The following is a 16,951-nucleotide window of genomic DNA, read 5'->3' on the forward strand; positions in this document are numbered from 1 at the left end:
TAAATAACGGTAATGTTCTGTATGAAGTACAGGAATTGTCTCTATTTTTGCTTATGTACGCCGATGATATGATATTATTTTCCGATTCTGTAAAAGGTTTACAAGATATGTTAGACACACTTGTATTGTATACTCAAAAATGGGGTTTAACTGTGAACAATGCTAAAACAAAAATAATGGTATTTAGAAATGGTGGTAATGTGAAGGTTGAAGAAAAGTGGTATTTTGATGGTAGTGTTATTGACATTGATGAATTTTGTTATTAAGGTATTCTGTTGAATTATAACGGAAAATTTTTAAAAACTCAAAATCAATTAGCTGAGCAAGGCAGGAAGGCTGTATTTGCCTTGAAATCAAAAGTGTCATCCTTATATTTGAATGTTTTCACATACCTTAATTTGTTTGATACATATATAAGTAGTATTTTATGCTATGGCAGTGAGATATGGGGCTTTCATAAAGCTCCTAATATTGAAAAAGTTAACCAAGATAATTTAGTTGTAAATGACACTCTTAAGTATTTTGTCAAAACTAGAATATTTGATCAAGCCAAGGATTTGTATAGTAAGAAGGATTGGAATCTCGTGGGCTTTTGCATAGACTGTAGTATAATATCTTCTGCGGCGCGAGATTTTGTGAGATTACCCGTGATGCATCTGGAAAATGCTCAATGTGCCTTGATTAATGGCGGACATTTGCATCACCTAAACAAATTGACACCCGATATGTAAGTATTACAATCCATATCTATCAAATTTTATGCTTGAAATAAGAAGTTTAAAAGGGTTCTGGTGTAATTAATAACTTTTACGATCGCAGTAAGAATACACGGCTCCATAGAATTAATTTGCATATTGACCGAAGTGACCTCACCCTATCCCGCCTATTGGGCGGTCCTATCATCATTTTCTATTTTTATACTCCTTCCTCAAAAAATAGAGATGAGTGATAAAATTTATATTTTCTGATAGATATATGATTTCTTCGTGTATTGAGTAAATTTCGTAGTGATTGATGCATTAGTTTTCCTATTTTTTTACGTTTCTTTGAGTTGATTACAACAAAAATGGCGTTCTGGAGCGAAAATGGGGGTGGCTTGGGAAAAATTAATAAAGTTCTTCAATTGGCCTAGATTAATGTTCAAACATGTTTACAAACGTAAAACATTGGTGCTAAAGTGAATTGAAGAAAGCTCAAACCGCTAAATAAGGGAATTGTGATACTTTTTTGTCTTTAAACATCAATGTGGTTCTCAGATGAATCGCAATTTACCAGGCCTAAATTGGGAGGGATCCAGTTGTCATAATAATCTGATACTTCCTTCCTGTTTTAATATACCGAAATGAAATCGTTAAACCATGTGTTTTGAAATAGTTTTACATCAATTTTAACTAGCCATGTTCCATAGAAAACTCCATAGATTTGCCTTTGCCGATGTGGAAAGTGACAATGCATGGATGGTAATATTTTCAAATGTTCAGCCCAGTGTTTAACAGCATCATGGTATTGTGAACGTACATTATGTACAAATGAATGTACATTTTTACTGACATCAAAATAATGATACACCAACACAGTTCATCTACTTTAATGCCTTTAATGATGTATGGGTAGTGCTGTTTTGGTCTTCATTATAAATCACTGCCCCCTTTTATTATGCATGTTATTATTATGGACTCCCTTCTTCTCTATCTGTTTATACCACATATCAAATGCATTACAAATTTAAGTCCAATTAATTATTATGCCTGTTAATTATGGCATTTTGCTAGGCTAAATAATGTTTTCCTGCAACAACTTCAAATCCAACAATGAAAGATGTTTTCCTGCAACGGTGTCAAAGCAAAAATCAAAAAAACCTTGCAAGATTTTTTCCTGCAACGGTGTCAAAGCAAATAATTAAAATAGGAAGACGTCATAATTTTTTTAAACCTGTGCATTACAAATGTACCTGAGCTTTATCTTTTCTAGACCGAACTGCTCTAAACTATATGTACTTCAGTCAAGTCCAGTTAGAGTTTTATATATATATATATAATATATATAAAGGATATTCTGTTATCCAAAATATCTAACATTTATTCCTTTTATTGTTATTTTTGATTTTTTGTTTGTTTGCGACATCTTTTGATCCTACAATATTTTAAAACAATAGAAACATTGCTACAAATATAAATTATTCCTGAATTTGCATAAACCCATAGAAATCTAACATAAATTTTGCAAATATAATTGTTCGAGCAGAGATCTTGAGGTAGTATTGCTATTGTTAAGGACATATTTGATATTGGAATTGTTTAAGCCATATGATATTGTATTATTATTGCCACATGTGACTATATTACACCTTTTTTTCAGTATTTTCCAAAATGCTCAAACTGGTGAATGTTAAGAAGAAAAGTCTAGGCACAAGGATTCAAGTCCCCAAAAAAGTCTAAGCAGTTGTGTGCAAACAGCAGTTGGCCATTCATGCACTAATCATGTGGACTAACATATATACATGATGTATATGGCATGCCTTCAAATAGAAATAGAAATACTAGTGAACAACTGAATGCCACGTTTGACCAGAACGTTCCTCTGAATATCATTTATGGAGGATATACCAACAATGTTTCATTGGATCATTAACATTTAATCTCTTCTACCTAAACTTGAAAGCTACGCTTTGTGTGTAGGGAACTTTGATAGTGACTTGATAGATGATCATGTGATACCCGGGTTAAATTGGATTATTTCTATATTTTAATATAAAAATAAATCATTGAACATCTTCTTTTAAATTCCATTACATGCCAGATTCATATAATACTTCAAATCTGCTTGGTGTTGAGTGTATATTGACGATATACATGTATGTGTAGTAAAATAAGCAAGGAGACATGGGATATGATTGAAATGAGACAACTATCCATTCAATATCAAATGAAGATTTTAAAAACTAGTAGTCTACATGTACAATGATTGAATCAATGAATGTATGTCAATCACCATCAACAAAACCCATGCAGCATAGCAGGTCGATAAATATTATCACATGAAACCAACACCCCATACATAATACATGCACAAAAAAATGTTTTTTTACCAAATTTGAAGTTAAGACATAAGAGTTAAGAGATGCGGGATGTGGTATGATTGCCAATGGAATGAGACCGCTCAGTTCACCAAAGAAACAAATGATGTTGATGTAAGCAATTATTCAATCTATTGTTATTTCTTATCTTGATAGACAAAAATTGTTTTACATGTATTATACAGTATATTCGTAATTATGAGCTATAAAATCAATACATGTACAAGGCAAAATTGTACAAAAAGTATCTTCTGTTAGACAATAACCATTTTATAGTTATCATGTACATGATGTACATCTTAACAAAGACATTTATTGTAAAAATAGTTTTTATACCAAATTTGAAGTTAAGACCTAAGAGTAAAGAGATGTGGTATGATTGTCAATCGAATGAGACAGCTCAGTTCACCAAAGTTCAAATGATGTTGAAGTACCGGTAAGCAATTATTCAATCTTTCCTTGATAGACAAAAGTCAGTGTTGTACATGCATATTAGTAACTGTGCGCTATAAAGTCAATACAAGGCAAAATTGTACAAAAAGTATCTTCTGTTAGACAAGAAACATTTTAGTTATGTTTACAAAGACATTTATTGATAAATATCTATATACACTACAGTTTAGATCTACCAAGCATGAAAGTTACAACTAAAACAGAAAAGTATTACTTTTGTTTTAATACTTGATGTAAAGTGCTGTTGCGTACCTCATATGAAAGTGTACCAATGTACAATCAGAAAAAGATAGTCTTCTTTGATATATGACAAGTCGCTCTTTTCAAGTTAATTTCTGTATTATACGTGAATAATACATAACCAGGAAAAATTCCATGAATGACTACTTGAGAGGCCGTTATACATGTATGACATGTATGACAGAGAGCTGACACTATAAAATTGCCCTATCAAATTAATTCATGCACACAAATTGATGAAAGTGCTCTGATAAGAAACAAAAGTGCATTTAAAGATGTAATGTTATTAGTACAATTAAAAAATTTTGCTTGCATTGATAATCTATAACACACTTGCTAACGTTTCTTTTATGCCTATATATGTTTATGAGTGGTTGAAACCTGCTAGTGCTACAGTAACATGCAGAGGCATTTTAAAAGGTTTACCAGTGGGCTCCCTCTTTAACAGTACTCAGGGGCGGATCCAGACATTTTAAAAAGGGGTGGTTCCTAACCCAATTACATGTCCTCATTCAAATGCATTGATCGTCCAAAAAAAGGGGGGTTCCAACCCCCGGAACCCCCCCCCTCTGGATCCGCGCCTGGTACTTGTTCCAAACTTATGATAATGACTAGCCACTATGTATATAAAACGCAATGCAGTAATTCGTCCTGAAATGTGTTGTCAGTTCTTATTTGCCACAAAAAAATGTTTTGCACCTGTTTCCCGAGATTGAAAGAGTTTCCGAAGATGCAAATTCGCATATAACTATAATGACATAATTTACAAGAATAAGATTTTTTTAAATTTCTTTGACAATTGACTGAAAATAAAAAATTACAGAAGTTAACATACAAACACATTGTCAACTGCCGTTACTTATTCACATTGCATTACAATGTCCATCAAATAAAACAGTTAAATTATGCTTTTTCGTCAATTGAAACTTGAGTGAAAATCAATAATTATTACCTTTAAGAATGAATAAAGTCCTTAACCATTACAACATTGTCTATACGTGACAAAAATAAGAACACAACTCGATGCATGTGTACAAAAAATCACGTTCCGATATCGTAAGTGACGAGTAGTAGTAGTAGTAATAGTGGCGAGTACCGAAGTCTCGCCGCGGAAGAGATTACGATAAACCGCGAGATTCCAATCCTTCTTACTATACAAATCCTTGATCAAGCTAATCAACATTTGAATCAATTATTGGATGGCTCGCCAAAGTGTTTTTTATATAACTATTGTGTAAATAATGTTCGTTTACATTTTTACCTTACTAAACATGTGAATTTTAGAGTGTATCTAACGAGAATAAGATTGTCTTCACATAACTTATTTGTTGAAACAGGACGATATCACGGTGTTAATAGATCTGAAAGAAAATGCACTCTCTGTACTTTAAATACAATAGAAGACGAGTTTCATTTCATTTTACAATGTGATTGTTATAATGCAATTAGGAGACAGTATATTAAGCCATATTATTATAAGCGTCCATCGTCATTTAAGCTTTTACAGTTGTTGAGCACAGAAAAATGTAAAAGACATATGTAACCTTTGTAAATTTCTTTTCCATGCATTTAAACGTAGAACAGACATGTTATAACCAATACTTAATATAGATTATTATTCTTCTCGGATGTATTCATTTATCAGTTATGCATGTTTCATGTATTTATTTATGATATATTGTATTTGCATATATATTATATTGGTACTGATGAGCATCATTTGCTCAAAGTAATAAAGAATTGAATTGAATTGAATTGAATTGATATCGCCGCCTTGTTCGTATACATGTTATATGTAGCAATAAGTCAGAGACAGAGACTGTCTTTTTAATATTTCCTAAACACCCATTTTCCGGTTTTCTTTCAGTGTAACTTGTTGTTTGTTTTATCTTCTTCCTATTATTTAACAATTATTAAGTAGAATGAACTTCAATGTATATGTTAAATTAATGTTTTACTTTATTTACATTGATGCTGAAGATTATCGTTAGTTAGTTGGTTGTTGTCTCGTGAACATTTATCCGAATGTTATTAATTTTAATGTAATACATGCTCCTTTAACGGTCGTTCCTACCCTTAATAAAAAAAGTGAGAACGCTGTATTATTGTTGACATATATCTCACAACCTCTGTTATTCTTATCAATCTTTAACATGCATAACAACGACAGAAATATATTGATACATATTCTCTACATATAACTGAGCTGATTCTACCATTCATATTTTTATTCAGAAACTTTTTAGAATTACTAAGATGAATACTTTTAAAACGTGATATTCACCAAACAAACTAATTCCAAGTAATGTTGTGTTTGTTTGTGAGTACCTTTATACTTTAACCAGATTGCAATTAACGCATTATATCAATCTTTGTAAACAAATGGTAAAGGTCCTAAATTGACAACATCTGGTTCAATCTGGTACAATATGTATCTTTACCTTCAGATATACTTTTTTCATTGCAAGATACTTGACGTTTATTCCACTTTGTATTTCATTCGTAATAATCTTTAACAAGTACATCAAATATATGCCCTATAAATACAATTAATTAGCTGTGTCCAATGTGTGACGTCTACGACTGATGTCCATGTTGTCATCATAATCTATACAATTACTTAAGGCGGTATCCTACACTTTCACTAAAATTAATTTGGCTCGTTTGATTTTCATAAAATTTTGACACAGTATTTACTTTGACCCTTTTACAAAAATACAAAAAAATCAAAAAATTTGAACCAACCGTTAAGTCAGAAAAATTACACCGGTTATATAGCAGTTTGACAATCACTCATTTTGATCATTGAGATGCTTAATATTCCCTTAACAACACAACGTCCGTAAAACGTTCTGTTGATTTTACAGAGTTATCTCGCTGTAGTGTTAGGTACCATTTTAAATTGATTTTTTGTAACATAATATGCATAAATCAATATAATTCTAAGTTTTTTATGTTTGTTTAAAGAAATCACCCAACTTATACATGTAATATAATCTTATCTTTTCAGACAAATAGCCAACAATGAAATATCTACAATAGAACCATTCACTTTTATGGGTCTTCCTAGTCTTCAGTATTTGTGAGTAACTATATTCTTATAAATATTTCAATTAACGCATGTGTAAAGGAGATCAATATGGGTACGTGAAAGAAGATATCGATATAAGCATTCATAATATGATTGACCTTGATCTGATTTTAACCAGTGTAAAATATTGTAGACGATACTAGTGATAGTTGGTAGCTTCTATAGATGTTAGAAAGTGGATTCAAACTAAATTGTCTATGTCATACGTGTATGTGAATTTACGTCAATATTATTTTGTAATATATGATAGAATAGCAGGATACGAGTATCATGTTGAAGCACTCATCTACGTCCGATGGCAGGTCATGAAATTGTTTACGTATGTATGTATCTTCTTATCTTCTTTCCACTAGATTAAAAGACCATAACAATGATAAACTGTTTATCCGATTGTTATCATTGTATTTGACTGTGTGTGTATTTTGTTTTAACAAAGCACGTTTGTTTTCTCTTTTTAGATATCTGTATAACAACAAGATACGGTCATTAGAAAGTAATACGTTTATCAACTTGACCAACTTATATCAGCTGTAAGTCGTAATGTATTTATTATGTTTTATTTTTAAAAACAGACAATATCAATAATGTGTTGATTTAAAATTTGAGCTCAAAGACGGATTCAGGAGTAGAGCACATTCGTGAATCGCTAGTCAGCAACATATTCCAAGTCTTCTCTGCTAGATTATATTATTATTCTTATATGAGTCACTGAGTTTTAACACCCACATTTTCTGAGTTTTTTTCTTTGAGTATAACTTGTTGTTTGTTTTATTTTCTTTTCTTTATCTTTATATTTAATGCCTGTTATATAGTGTGATCTATATATATATATAATGCATATTAAACTTTCTTTTCAATGATGTTGATGATAATGGTTATGTTGGTTGGTTGTTGCCTCGTGAATATTTATCAGACATCTAAATATTAATAGTTAAATCGAAGTTGTTTTCAAGAATGTATGTGTGTTTATGGGTCTTCATAGTCTTGTTAATTTTCTGGGTTTTTTTTCTTTGAGTATAACTTGTCGTTTGTTTTATTTTCTTTATCTTTCAATTTAATGCTTGTTATATAATGTGATCTATATATATATAATACATATTTAGCTTTATATTCAATGATGCTGATTATAATGTTTATGTTGGTTGGTTGTTGCCTAGTGAACATTTATCTGACATCTAAATATTAACAGTTCAATCGAAGTTGTTTTCGAGAATGTATGTGTGGCCGAATATATTCCATTCTCACCCCAACCCCTTGCAATTGACATTGTTTTTTACATGTTCGCCTTTTTTACTATCGTTTTCTGTATATTATTGTATCCACAAAAGTTATCGGAATAGACTTAAACACTTAAACTTAAATTTATCTTAACATCTTTTAAGAGAGCTGCAAAACAATGCATTATCAACAATCAAAGCATTCACCTTTATGAATCTTCAAAGTCTTCAAATTTTGTGAGTATTTTTATATTTTAGTGGGATTTCAATTAACGTATAAAAGTAATATTTGTAAAGGTCCTGGCTTAACATCGTTAAGAATGATGATTATGTGAAGTACCGATAGTTAGTTAAATTCAATTAATTTTATGCTCAACTGCAATAGACTAAAACTTTGTTTGAAACGTAAACGCTACTTGTCGCTTACTTGTATATATGCTGGTATATATGTGTTGCCCTTGAGTTACTATGTTCAGTTGAAATTTATTGTAATTTATTTCATATCCCTTCTTTTACATTTGTTTTGAACATATAAATAATCAAAATGTATACCAATCAAAAACAAATTAAAACAAGAAGGTTCAGTTAAAACATTTGTACACTTTGTGTAAGGTTACCGATAACAGCAAAATAAATTCGTATCTACAAAAGATGTGATCTTCTTTAAACCTTTTTCTTTTTAATCTAGAATGTTTTCTTTAAAAAAGGGTGCCATACTTAATAATCGTTCAACACACAATAATTAGTTCTTTTACGTTTTGCATATCAATAAAATATTGATACTAATTAAGTTGTGACAGTGGTTTTTTTATATGTTAGATGAAATATATATCATTAACATTACAGATATTTACATGGAAACAATATCAGTGATATCGAAGAACACGCTTTTGAAAACTTAACATCTTTGACTTTGTTGTAAGTTTATAATTACTTTACGAATGTAGAAAACATATAAACAGTGCAACTATATATATATATATATAACTAGAAGACATCTGCAGTCGTGTGTACATGATTTGATATTAAGTTTTAAAATATCATTGTCAGGTGATCAAGTATGTGTTGCTATTATGGATTGCTACTTTGGTTATCTTATTAGTGTGTTTATTCTGCTGGTTTTAGATTGCTTTATTTCTCAAACCATCATCGTATAAATTCATGGATGTTTGATTGTCATATTGATAATTAGTTTTCGATCAATAAATTACCAGTGGGATCTGTTATAACCTCCGTTTGGAATTGTAAATGTACTATGTAATTAACCGGTTCTATAACAGTTCTTTCCTAGAAATTTAAAATAAGTTATAGGGTAAAACAGTTAAAGTACATTATAGGGCAGACAATAGTTAGTAATGATATATGTGAGGAAAACTCTCTTATCGTGATTTATATCATAAAGAGTAAGATCGAATTACCCTGTAAATATTAGTTAAAAAAGGAAAAAATAATCTACTAGAAAAATAGTGTTGGATGTATATGTTTTAGTTCAGTTAATTCGCCATATATAAAATGCATGTTTGGTAAATTATTTGCAAGTGTTGAAGCTGTAACAATTGTAAATGTTGATATCTGCAACGATCGTTAGTATATGTTTTAAACAACATTGTTTGATTATTGATGGTCAAAGACGCTCCCTGAACTATATGGTTTGCCTCATATCTTTATTCATTTCGCAGTGTTGCCATATATGGATAAATTAATGACAAACGTGAAAATTTTAGCTTGTCAACTTACCATTAATATGCAGTGGCGAACAGTTCTGTCCCGCTCCAACGTTTGACGACTGTATATGTCACTCGCTACAACTTAACTCATCACAAATTTCTGACATGTATATGTATGCATATTCTAACATACTTACGAATACAACTTGTAAGGTAGTATCAGTGTCGTCCGCCATCCTGGATTGTTAATTTACAAAGATTTTTAAAAAAGGTTCATAAATTTTAACGAAAACCTTACTGATAATACTTTCTATTTAAGTGAACAAATAAAGTTATAATTATCAATTTGGTTTTGCCATTTTGAAAGTAAACTATTTTGTTTGTTACAACCTTATGTGTTTTGTGAACGTAAAACCAAAAAAATACTATTTAGAAAGAGTCTACGGGACATTTTCTTTAATATCGTATTGGAGGATAATACACATGGGAACCCATAGTTTCTTTAAATATGTCTAAGCCTATCATTAAAGCTATCTTCTCTTTTTCTTTAATTTTTATCATTTACTTTTTTCTATCTATTGACATAATGGTGATGTTTTCTGCGTACTCTATGTGATTTTACACATAACTGTTAATATTCTAATATTTTGAGATTTACAGATTTTCACATTTTGATATAAAAATCATGAACATATTCCTGACTTTGAGGTTTATTAGTACCTAAACTAGATATACTTGACAGTTTATTTGTATTTTAAGGGATCTCTCGGGAAATCCACTTAACTGTGACTGCAGTATTTTTGCATTCTGGTCATGGTTAAATGAACGATCATCAATAAATAATATAGGAAGCAGTGCTAGATGTAGCAACGGAACATTAATTAAATCACTGCAGCCAGCTGTACTTGACACATGTCATCGTAAGTAGTACCAGGAGTTACTGACCTTTCAAAATATAACGCTAAATGTAGTACCGGAACATTAGTTACATCATTACAGTCAGATGTACTTGACACATGTCATCGTATGTAGTATCAGGAGTTAGTGAACTCTCAAGTATTATGTTAGGAATCATATATTCTTGAATTATATTTTCAATCAGCAGAATAACAAATAAGTAATATGGTTTGTTGTTATGACAAAATATAAAGCATGAATATCTTGCGTACGACATCCTTGTTTTGGTATTTACAAATATATATTCTGTTAGTCAACAGGATAACATTTAAATTGACAATAGTACTTGAAAACACATACAACACACATGTTTGGCAAGTAACAAACAATAAACATGTTGAAAAGTTCAGAACGGAACATTTCCAATCAAATGGCAAATATAGAAGGTCAATACAATGAATAACAAATAGCATTGTTGTTGGAACAGTCATTTTCTAATGTAGAAAATTATGGATTAAACCTGGTTTTTATAGAATGCACCGAACGCTGACAGGTATTAATACTATTCGTCTCATGTTAATACATCTATAGCATAAGTGTCCTCGAAAACAACGCTATATTGCAGGGTATGCTAAATACTCGACAAAACTGCTTTCTATAAAATGACTATACACTATATCAGAAATCATAATCGATCTTCGGCAATATTTGAAAATTTTGTGAATTAGATGTATCAATTGTCTAGTTAATACGATATTCTCGATCGAGCTTTTCCTTTCATGACATTTTTGAGGATTTTCGAAGATTAGCGCCATTCAACCACGACTGAAATTTCATCTAAGTTTTCATCATGTAGCAAAACAATCGCAATTATATGTCAGTCTGTGTTTGAAAATCCACTCGAATTTCAACATGTTGAAATAGCAGATTAAAATTTCAATAAATAGATATAGGAAGATGTGGTGTGAGTGCCAATGAGACAACTCTCCATACAAATAACAATTTAAAAAGTAAACCATTATAGGTTAAAGTACGGCCTTCAACACGGAGCCTTAGCTCACACCGAACAACAAGCTATAAAGGGCCCCAAAATTACTAGTGTAAAACAATTCAAACGGGAAAACCAACGGTCTAATCTATATTAACAAAACGAGAAACGAGAAACACGTATATATTACATAAACAAACGACAACTACTGTACATCAGATTCCTGACTTAGGACAGGTGCAAACATTTGCAGCGGGATTAAACGTTTTAATGGATCCAAACCTTCTCCCTTTTTCTGAAACAATAGCATAACATCACAACAAAGAAAAACATACGATAAAATATCAATTGGCAGATAGAAATAAAGTTTGTTATGAATTTTCTGTATACGTTCTGTATACTTTTTTTTAAAAATGACATAAGCTTGTGGTTTTATCAACAATCAATGTTCAATAGAGACAGCGAAAGATGCAAGAGGGACAGTCAAAATCATAGATCGAAAATAAACTGACAACGACATGGCTCAAAATGAAAAAAAAAACAACAGACAAATAATAGTACACAATTTGTAGATGCCCAAAATGTTGAATTGATTTCCTTTTATTTTATGATAGCAAATGTCAATCCTATAGGTCTGTCAATTGATATATTTGGATGTTTTTTTTCGGATATCACAAAGTAAAACAATAGTTAATACCGAACTTCGAAGAAAATGAAAAAGGACTTCTATAGCATTTCACGGTCATATTGTTTTATTTAAGCTGATAACTGTCAATGTTTCAATGGTGGTAAATGTGTGGCAATGGGTTATGCACTTATTTGTGACTGTATAGGACTATGGACCGGCACACATTGTCAAGGTACATATTTAGTTATTTTCAAGGCAACGTTATAGTCCCGAAACAACATACGTTTACTATGAACATGGGCATTTAAGATAAAGTTATTTATGATAAGAGGTCTGTCATATTTATTTATTTACCACTTGTTTGCAAACATTGATGAGTATAATCATACAACTACGTACTCATAACTAAATAGCAAACTGGTCCTGTCTAGCTTAGATAAAAAAAAACAAGCTTGAAATGTATTTCCATTGAGCCAGTAGAATTATGTTATTCTAGTCAGTTTTTAAAATATAAAATAGTTTTATCGAGGTAAAACAATTAAATGATGAAGAAAACATGCTATATACATTAAATGCGTATCGGCGATATTTCAGTTGAATCTACATTAGAAACGTTCACGCCTTTAGATAAAAAACATTTTTGTAAAAGGCAAACAATAAATTAGTAAAGGCGGACGCGATTTGGTTAAAATCTACTAGTGACATTAAAAAATCTGACAACGTTTTAACTTTAAATGTCATAATACATTCAAATTTATTGCCCACAAGGAGAAAGTCCAATATTTCGTTTTGATATGTGCTTATTGATTTCACTTTACTCATATACTTGAACAGAAAGTCAATGTACCTCGTATGACTGTGGTTTTGGTGATTGTTATATAGAACCTGTGAATGGTACAGCTCAGTGTTTGTGTGGCGACAGATATGTGAACTATTGTCCAGGTACATTGTGTTATTTTTATTTTAAAGAAGTGTATACAATATTTTAAAATCGAAACTAAGTGTGTTAGTATATATATACTTTTTTCATCTGAAATGTATTTGGAAGACAAGGAATGTTATATAAGTTTTTTACTATAATACATCATAATTATGTTAAAGATAAGTATGATTTTAGAAAAAAATATTATGTCATATCCCATCAATATCATCAATTTGAATGTTCATGTCCAAAGTTATGACGTTACATACTATTTTAAATTGTTGATAGTCATACTTAAACTGTTTCATGGTTTAATTATGCATGTTGTCAGTACAAGATATCGCTTGTATTTACAGTTTAAATACATATATGTACTTTAACACGTACACTTAATTCTATATTGTGTTTTCAGTTTAATCATCCAACTATATTCTTAACATCTTAAAGCATACTAACAGTACCAGCTTTTTATATTTGTATATTAAAGATGTTGCACGTTTGTAGGAATAACTTGTTCAATTCTTTTTGTTTATTTTGAGAAAAGTGATCGACATAAATAATTAGTGTATTTACTGTCACATGGAAAATTGCAGTTGAAGACATTTTAAATCATAACTAACATAATTATCATGCAACGATTTGATGATGAAGAAATGTGTTTACTTTATTTTGCAGTAAATTTTATTTATTTACGCACAACAAATCAATCAATTAAATTAACAATATGATATTTTTTATCCATAGTATATTCTATAACATATTTTTGTATAAAACACCTGTTTTGATGATTTTTTTCATTAAAATTGTTATTTCAGCATTAAAATGTTTTCCTGAAACACTCCTACACGTTATATTTCTTAGACATTGGTTTTTAAATGTCCTGTTAGCTTACAGTATGAAATATTTCTTCAATGACATATTTTCTTTTTATTAAAGCCTATATTAAAGATACAGAAAAACTTTTTGCAACCCTCATTTATTTACATTGTTTGTATTCTATATTTCTGAATAATTATTTACATATTCAATTTATGAATCACAGATATTTCATTTTTGTTTAAGTGAAGTTTTATTCTGATGTTTATAAAGAAAATCATAAAAATAATAAATGAAATATATTATATTATCATTTTATGTACGTATGACCTGAGAATATAGTCTAGATACAACATCAGCATACGGTGGCATGATGTGAAGTAAACTGATACAGTTTAGAACAAGAGAAGGTAATAGTTTATTAGAGTAATAATAGCTTACTATTGGTTTAAACTCGCTATATGCCACCTATCTTCGGAAAGGGTAGTTTATTCCGTAAAAAGGTGTTATTCGTACATAACTTTCCCCACTACATGTGTAACTTCGTCTACCAAATATTGTGTAGGGGATATACATTTTGTTTTTAGTATTTACTCACTATATAGCGAAGGTAGCGTCTATGTAAAATAAAAATGTACCTGGAATACTTGTCTCGATCAAACATTTAACTTGTTCAAAAAACGCTCAAAGCTGAAGATTTGAAAGCTTCGGTGTTTTGAAAACCTAAACAGTTAAAGAGCTTCTGGCCAAAATTTACCAAGTTCCTTAATAATATGCGCTTACATTAACAAATAAAAACAAACATTGTGATCTCTTGAATAGTATTTGCATAAGGGGAACGAGGCAACCGTTTATGGTGTTGGTCTGGTATACACATGTTTTACTGTACCCACGCAACTTCTCTTTGTGAGACAATCTACTGACATCTAAAGCAAAACTACATTTTAAGATATTAGTGCACTGTATTAAGAATTACTGCCATTTTTCAGGTTTGTCAAGGGAAGATGTTATTGAACAAAGAAATTGAAAATATCACCATGTCTCAACAGATAACTTGTTGATTTTAAATAGAATACCGTTACGTTCATAATGGTACTTTTATATCTCTGAACTAATGGACACAACAGCACAAGACATATTGCAATATAAAGTATACCTATATTCGCCATGTTTTGTTTTCACAATTTTGGAATGGTAAATTAATTTGCTATAACGTATAATTATCTTGTTCTACCATTTTCTTTTTTCGGTACTAGTCCCCACAACAAATTCAAGAACAGAATTGAATGGTCGAGGAGCATACCCTAGCAACGTCGTATAAAATACAAGAACAAACAAACAAAAAACATATGGAAATCGTTTTTGAATATTTCAATGGTGATTTTAATTATGTTTCCTGAACATGTATGGATGTGTGTAATTGATATTAATTTTTTTTTGAAAAAAAATAAGATGAGTTTTTTATATTTATTTTTTGTTTGTTTTTATAGGCATCATAGAATGCATTTTATTTTTGTAGATTGAGGAAAACTTGTGTTTTTGTAGATATTTGATTTCTTGGTTTGGGCAATGTTTGTATGCAACATGAGCAAAGTCTATAGCACATTTGTAATTCGTTTAACATTTACATCAAATTGAGAATGGAAATGGGGAATGTGCCAACGAGACAACAACCCGACCATAGAAAAAACAACAGCAGAAGGTCACCAACAGGTTTTTAATGTAGCGAAAAATTCCCGCAACCGGAGGCGTCCTTCAGCTGGCCCCTAAACAAATATATACTAGTTCAGTGATAATGAACGCCATAATAATTTCCAGATTGTAACACAAGTAACTAAAATTAAAATAATACAAGACTAACAAAAGCCAGAGGCTCCTGACTTGAAACAGGCGCAAAAACGCGGCGGGGTTAAACATTTTTATGAGATCTCAACCCTCCCCCTATACCTCTAGCCAATGTAGGAAAGTAAACGCATAACAATACGCATATTTGAAATTCAATTCAAGAAAAGTCCGAGTCTGATGTCAGATGATGTAACCAAAGAAAATAAACAAAATGACAATTATGCATAAATAACAACAGACTACTAGCAGTTAAATGACATGCCAGCTCCAGACTTCAATTAAACTGATTGAAAGATAATGATTTCATCATATGAATATAAGGCACAATACTTCCCGTTAGGGGTTTAGTATCATACCATGATGACATACATCAATGAGAAGAACATAACTCGTGTCATGCCAACAACTGGTTTTTAAATAAATGTGCTTAGTTCCGATGCAAAGACCCTATAAGTGAATCAATATTAACGCCAAAATATGCAATCTTTAATGAACTGACAACAGTATCGTAACTATGTCCCTTCTTAATAAGTCTATTTAAAGATGTTGTTAGTTTCTGCAATGATTACTGACATTTTTGTGCTTGATATTGCCATAAAAAATTGGATGTGAAATACCTAAACGTATAAGAAGTCTGCATGTTGAGCTATATTTACGAATGATGTCCTTATACCGATGATAAAATTTAGTAAATGTGTTGACTAGTTTGTGATATCGAAAACCCTGGTGTAATAAGTTTTCAGTAATACATAAATTTATCTCGTTAAAATCTAAAACATTGTTACATACACGAGCGAATCGTACACGTTGAGATTTATAAACACCGTAAGATGATGACAAGGGAACGTCACCATCTAAAAATGGATAATTAACGATAGGAAATAAAAAATCATCTCTTTTAACATATATTTTAGTATTAAGTTTTCCGTTAGTGATATAGATATCAAGATCAAGGAAAGGACAGTGGTCATTGTTAGTATAAGCTTTATTTAACGTAAGTTCAACAGGATAAATTTCTTTAGTATACATACTGAAGTCGTCATTATTGAGAGCCAAAATATCATCCAAATATTTAAAAGTATTATTAAATTTGTTTATCAGATGTTGTTTC

The 16,951-nt window shown here is 30.6% G+C and overlaps 1 protein-coding gene and 1 long non-coding RNA gene across 4 annotated transcripts in view; both read left to right on the top strand.

Annotated features, from left to right (window-relative positions):
• The window catches only part of LOC143052809 (uncharacterized), a 163,582-nt gene extending 148,149 nt beyond the window's left edge, over positions 1 to 15,433 (top strand). For 2 of the 3 annotated variants that reach the window (XM_076225915.1, XM_076225917.1), the window contains exons 18-19: positions 13,092 to 14,405; positions 15,252 to 15,433. In XM_076225915.1, coding sequence (XP_076082030.1) covers positions 13,092 to 13,246 — 155 coding nt within the window. In that variant the 3' untranslated portion in view covers positions 13,247 to 14,405; positions 15,252 to 15,433. The other variant, XM_076225916.1, reaches the window with a different exon arrangement.
• LOC143051395 (uncharacterized) lies at positions 554 to 2,773 on the top strand. Its single transcript, XR_012970742.1, has 2 exons — positions 554 to 727; positions 2,359 to 2,773. It is a non-coding gene; the product is annotated as an uncharacterized LOC143051395 (long non-coding RNA).
• Positions 15,434 to 16,951: the final 1,518 nt, after the last annotated feature.

This window comes from Mytilus galloprovincialis, chromosome 11, assembly GCF_965363235.1.
Source record: "Mytilus galloprovincialis chromosome 11, xbMytGall1.hap1.1, whole genome shotgun sequence".
NCBI classification, from domain to species: Eukaryota; Metazoa; Mollusca; class Bivalvia; order Mytilida; family Mytilidae; genus Mytilus; species Mytilus galloprovincialis.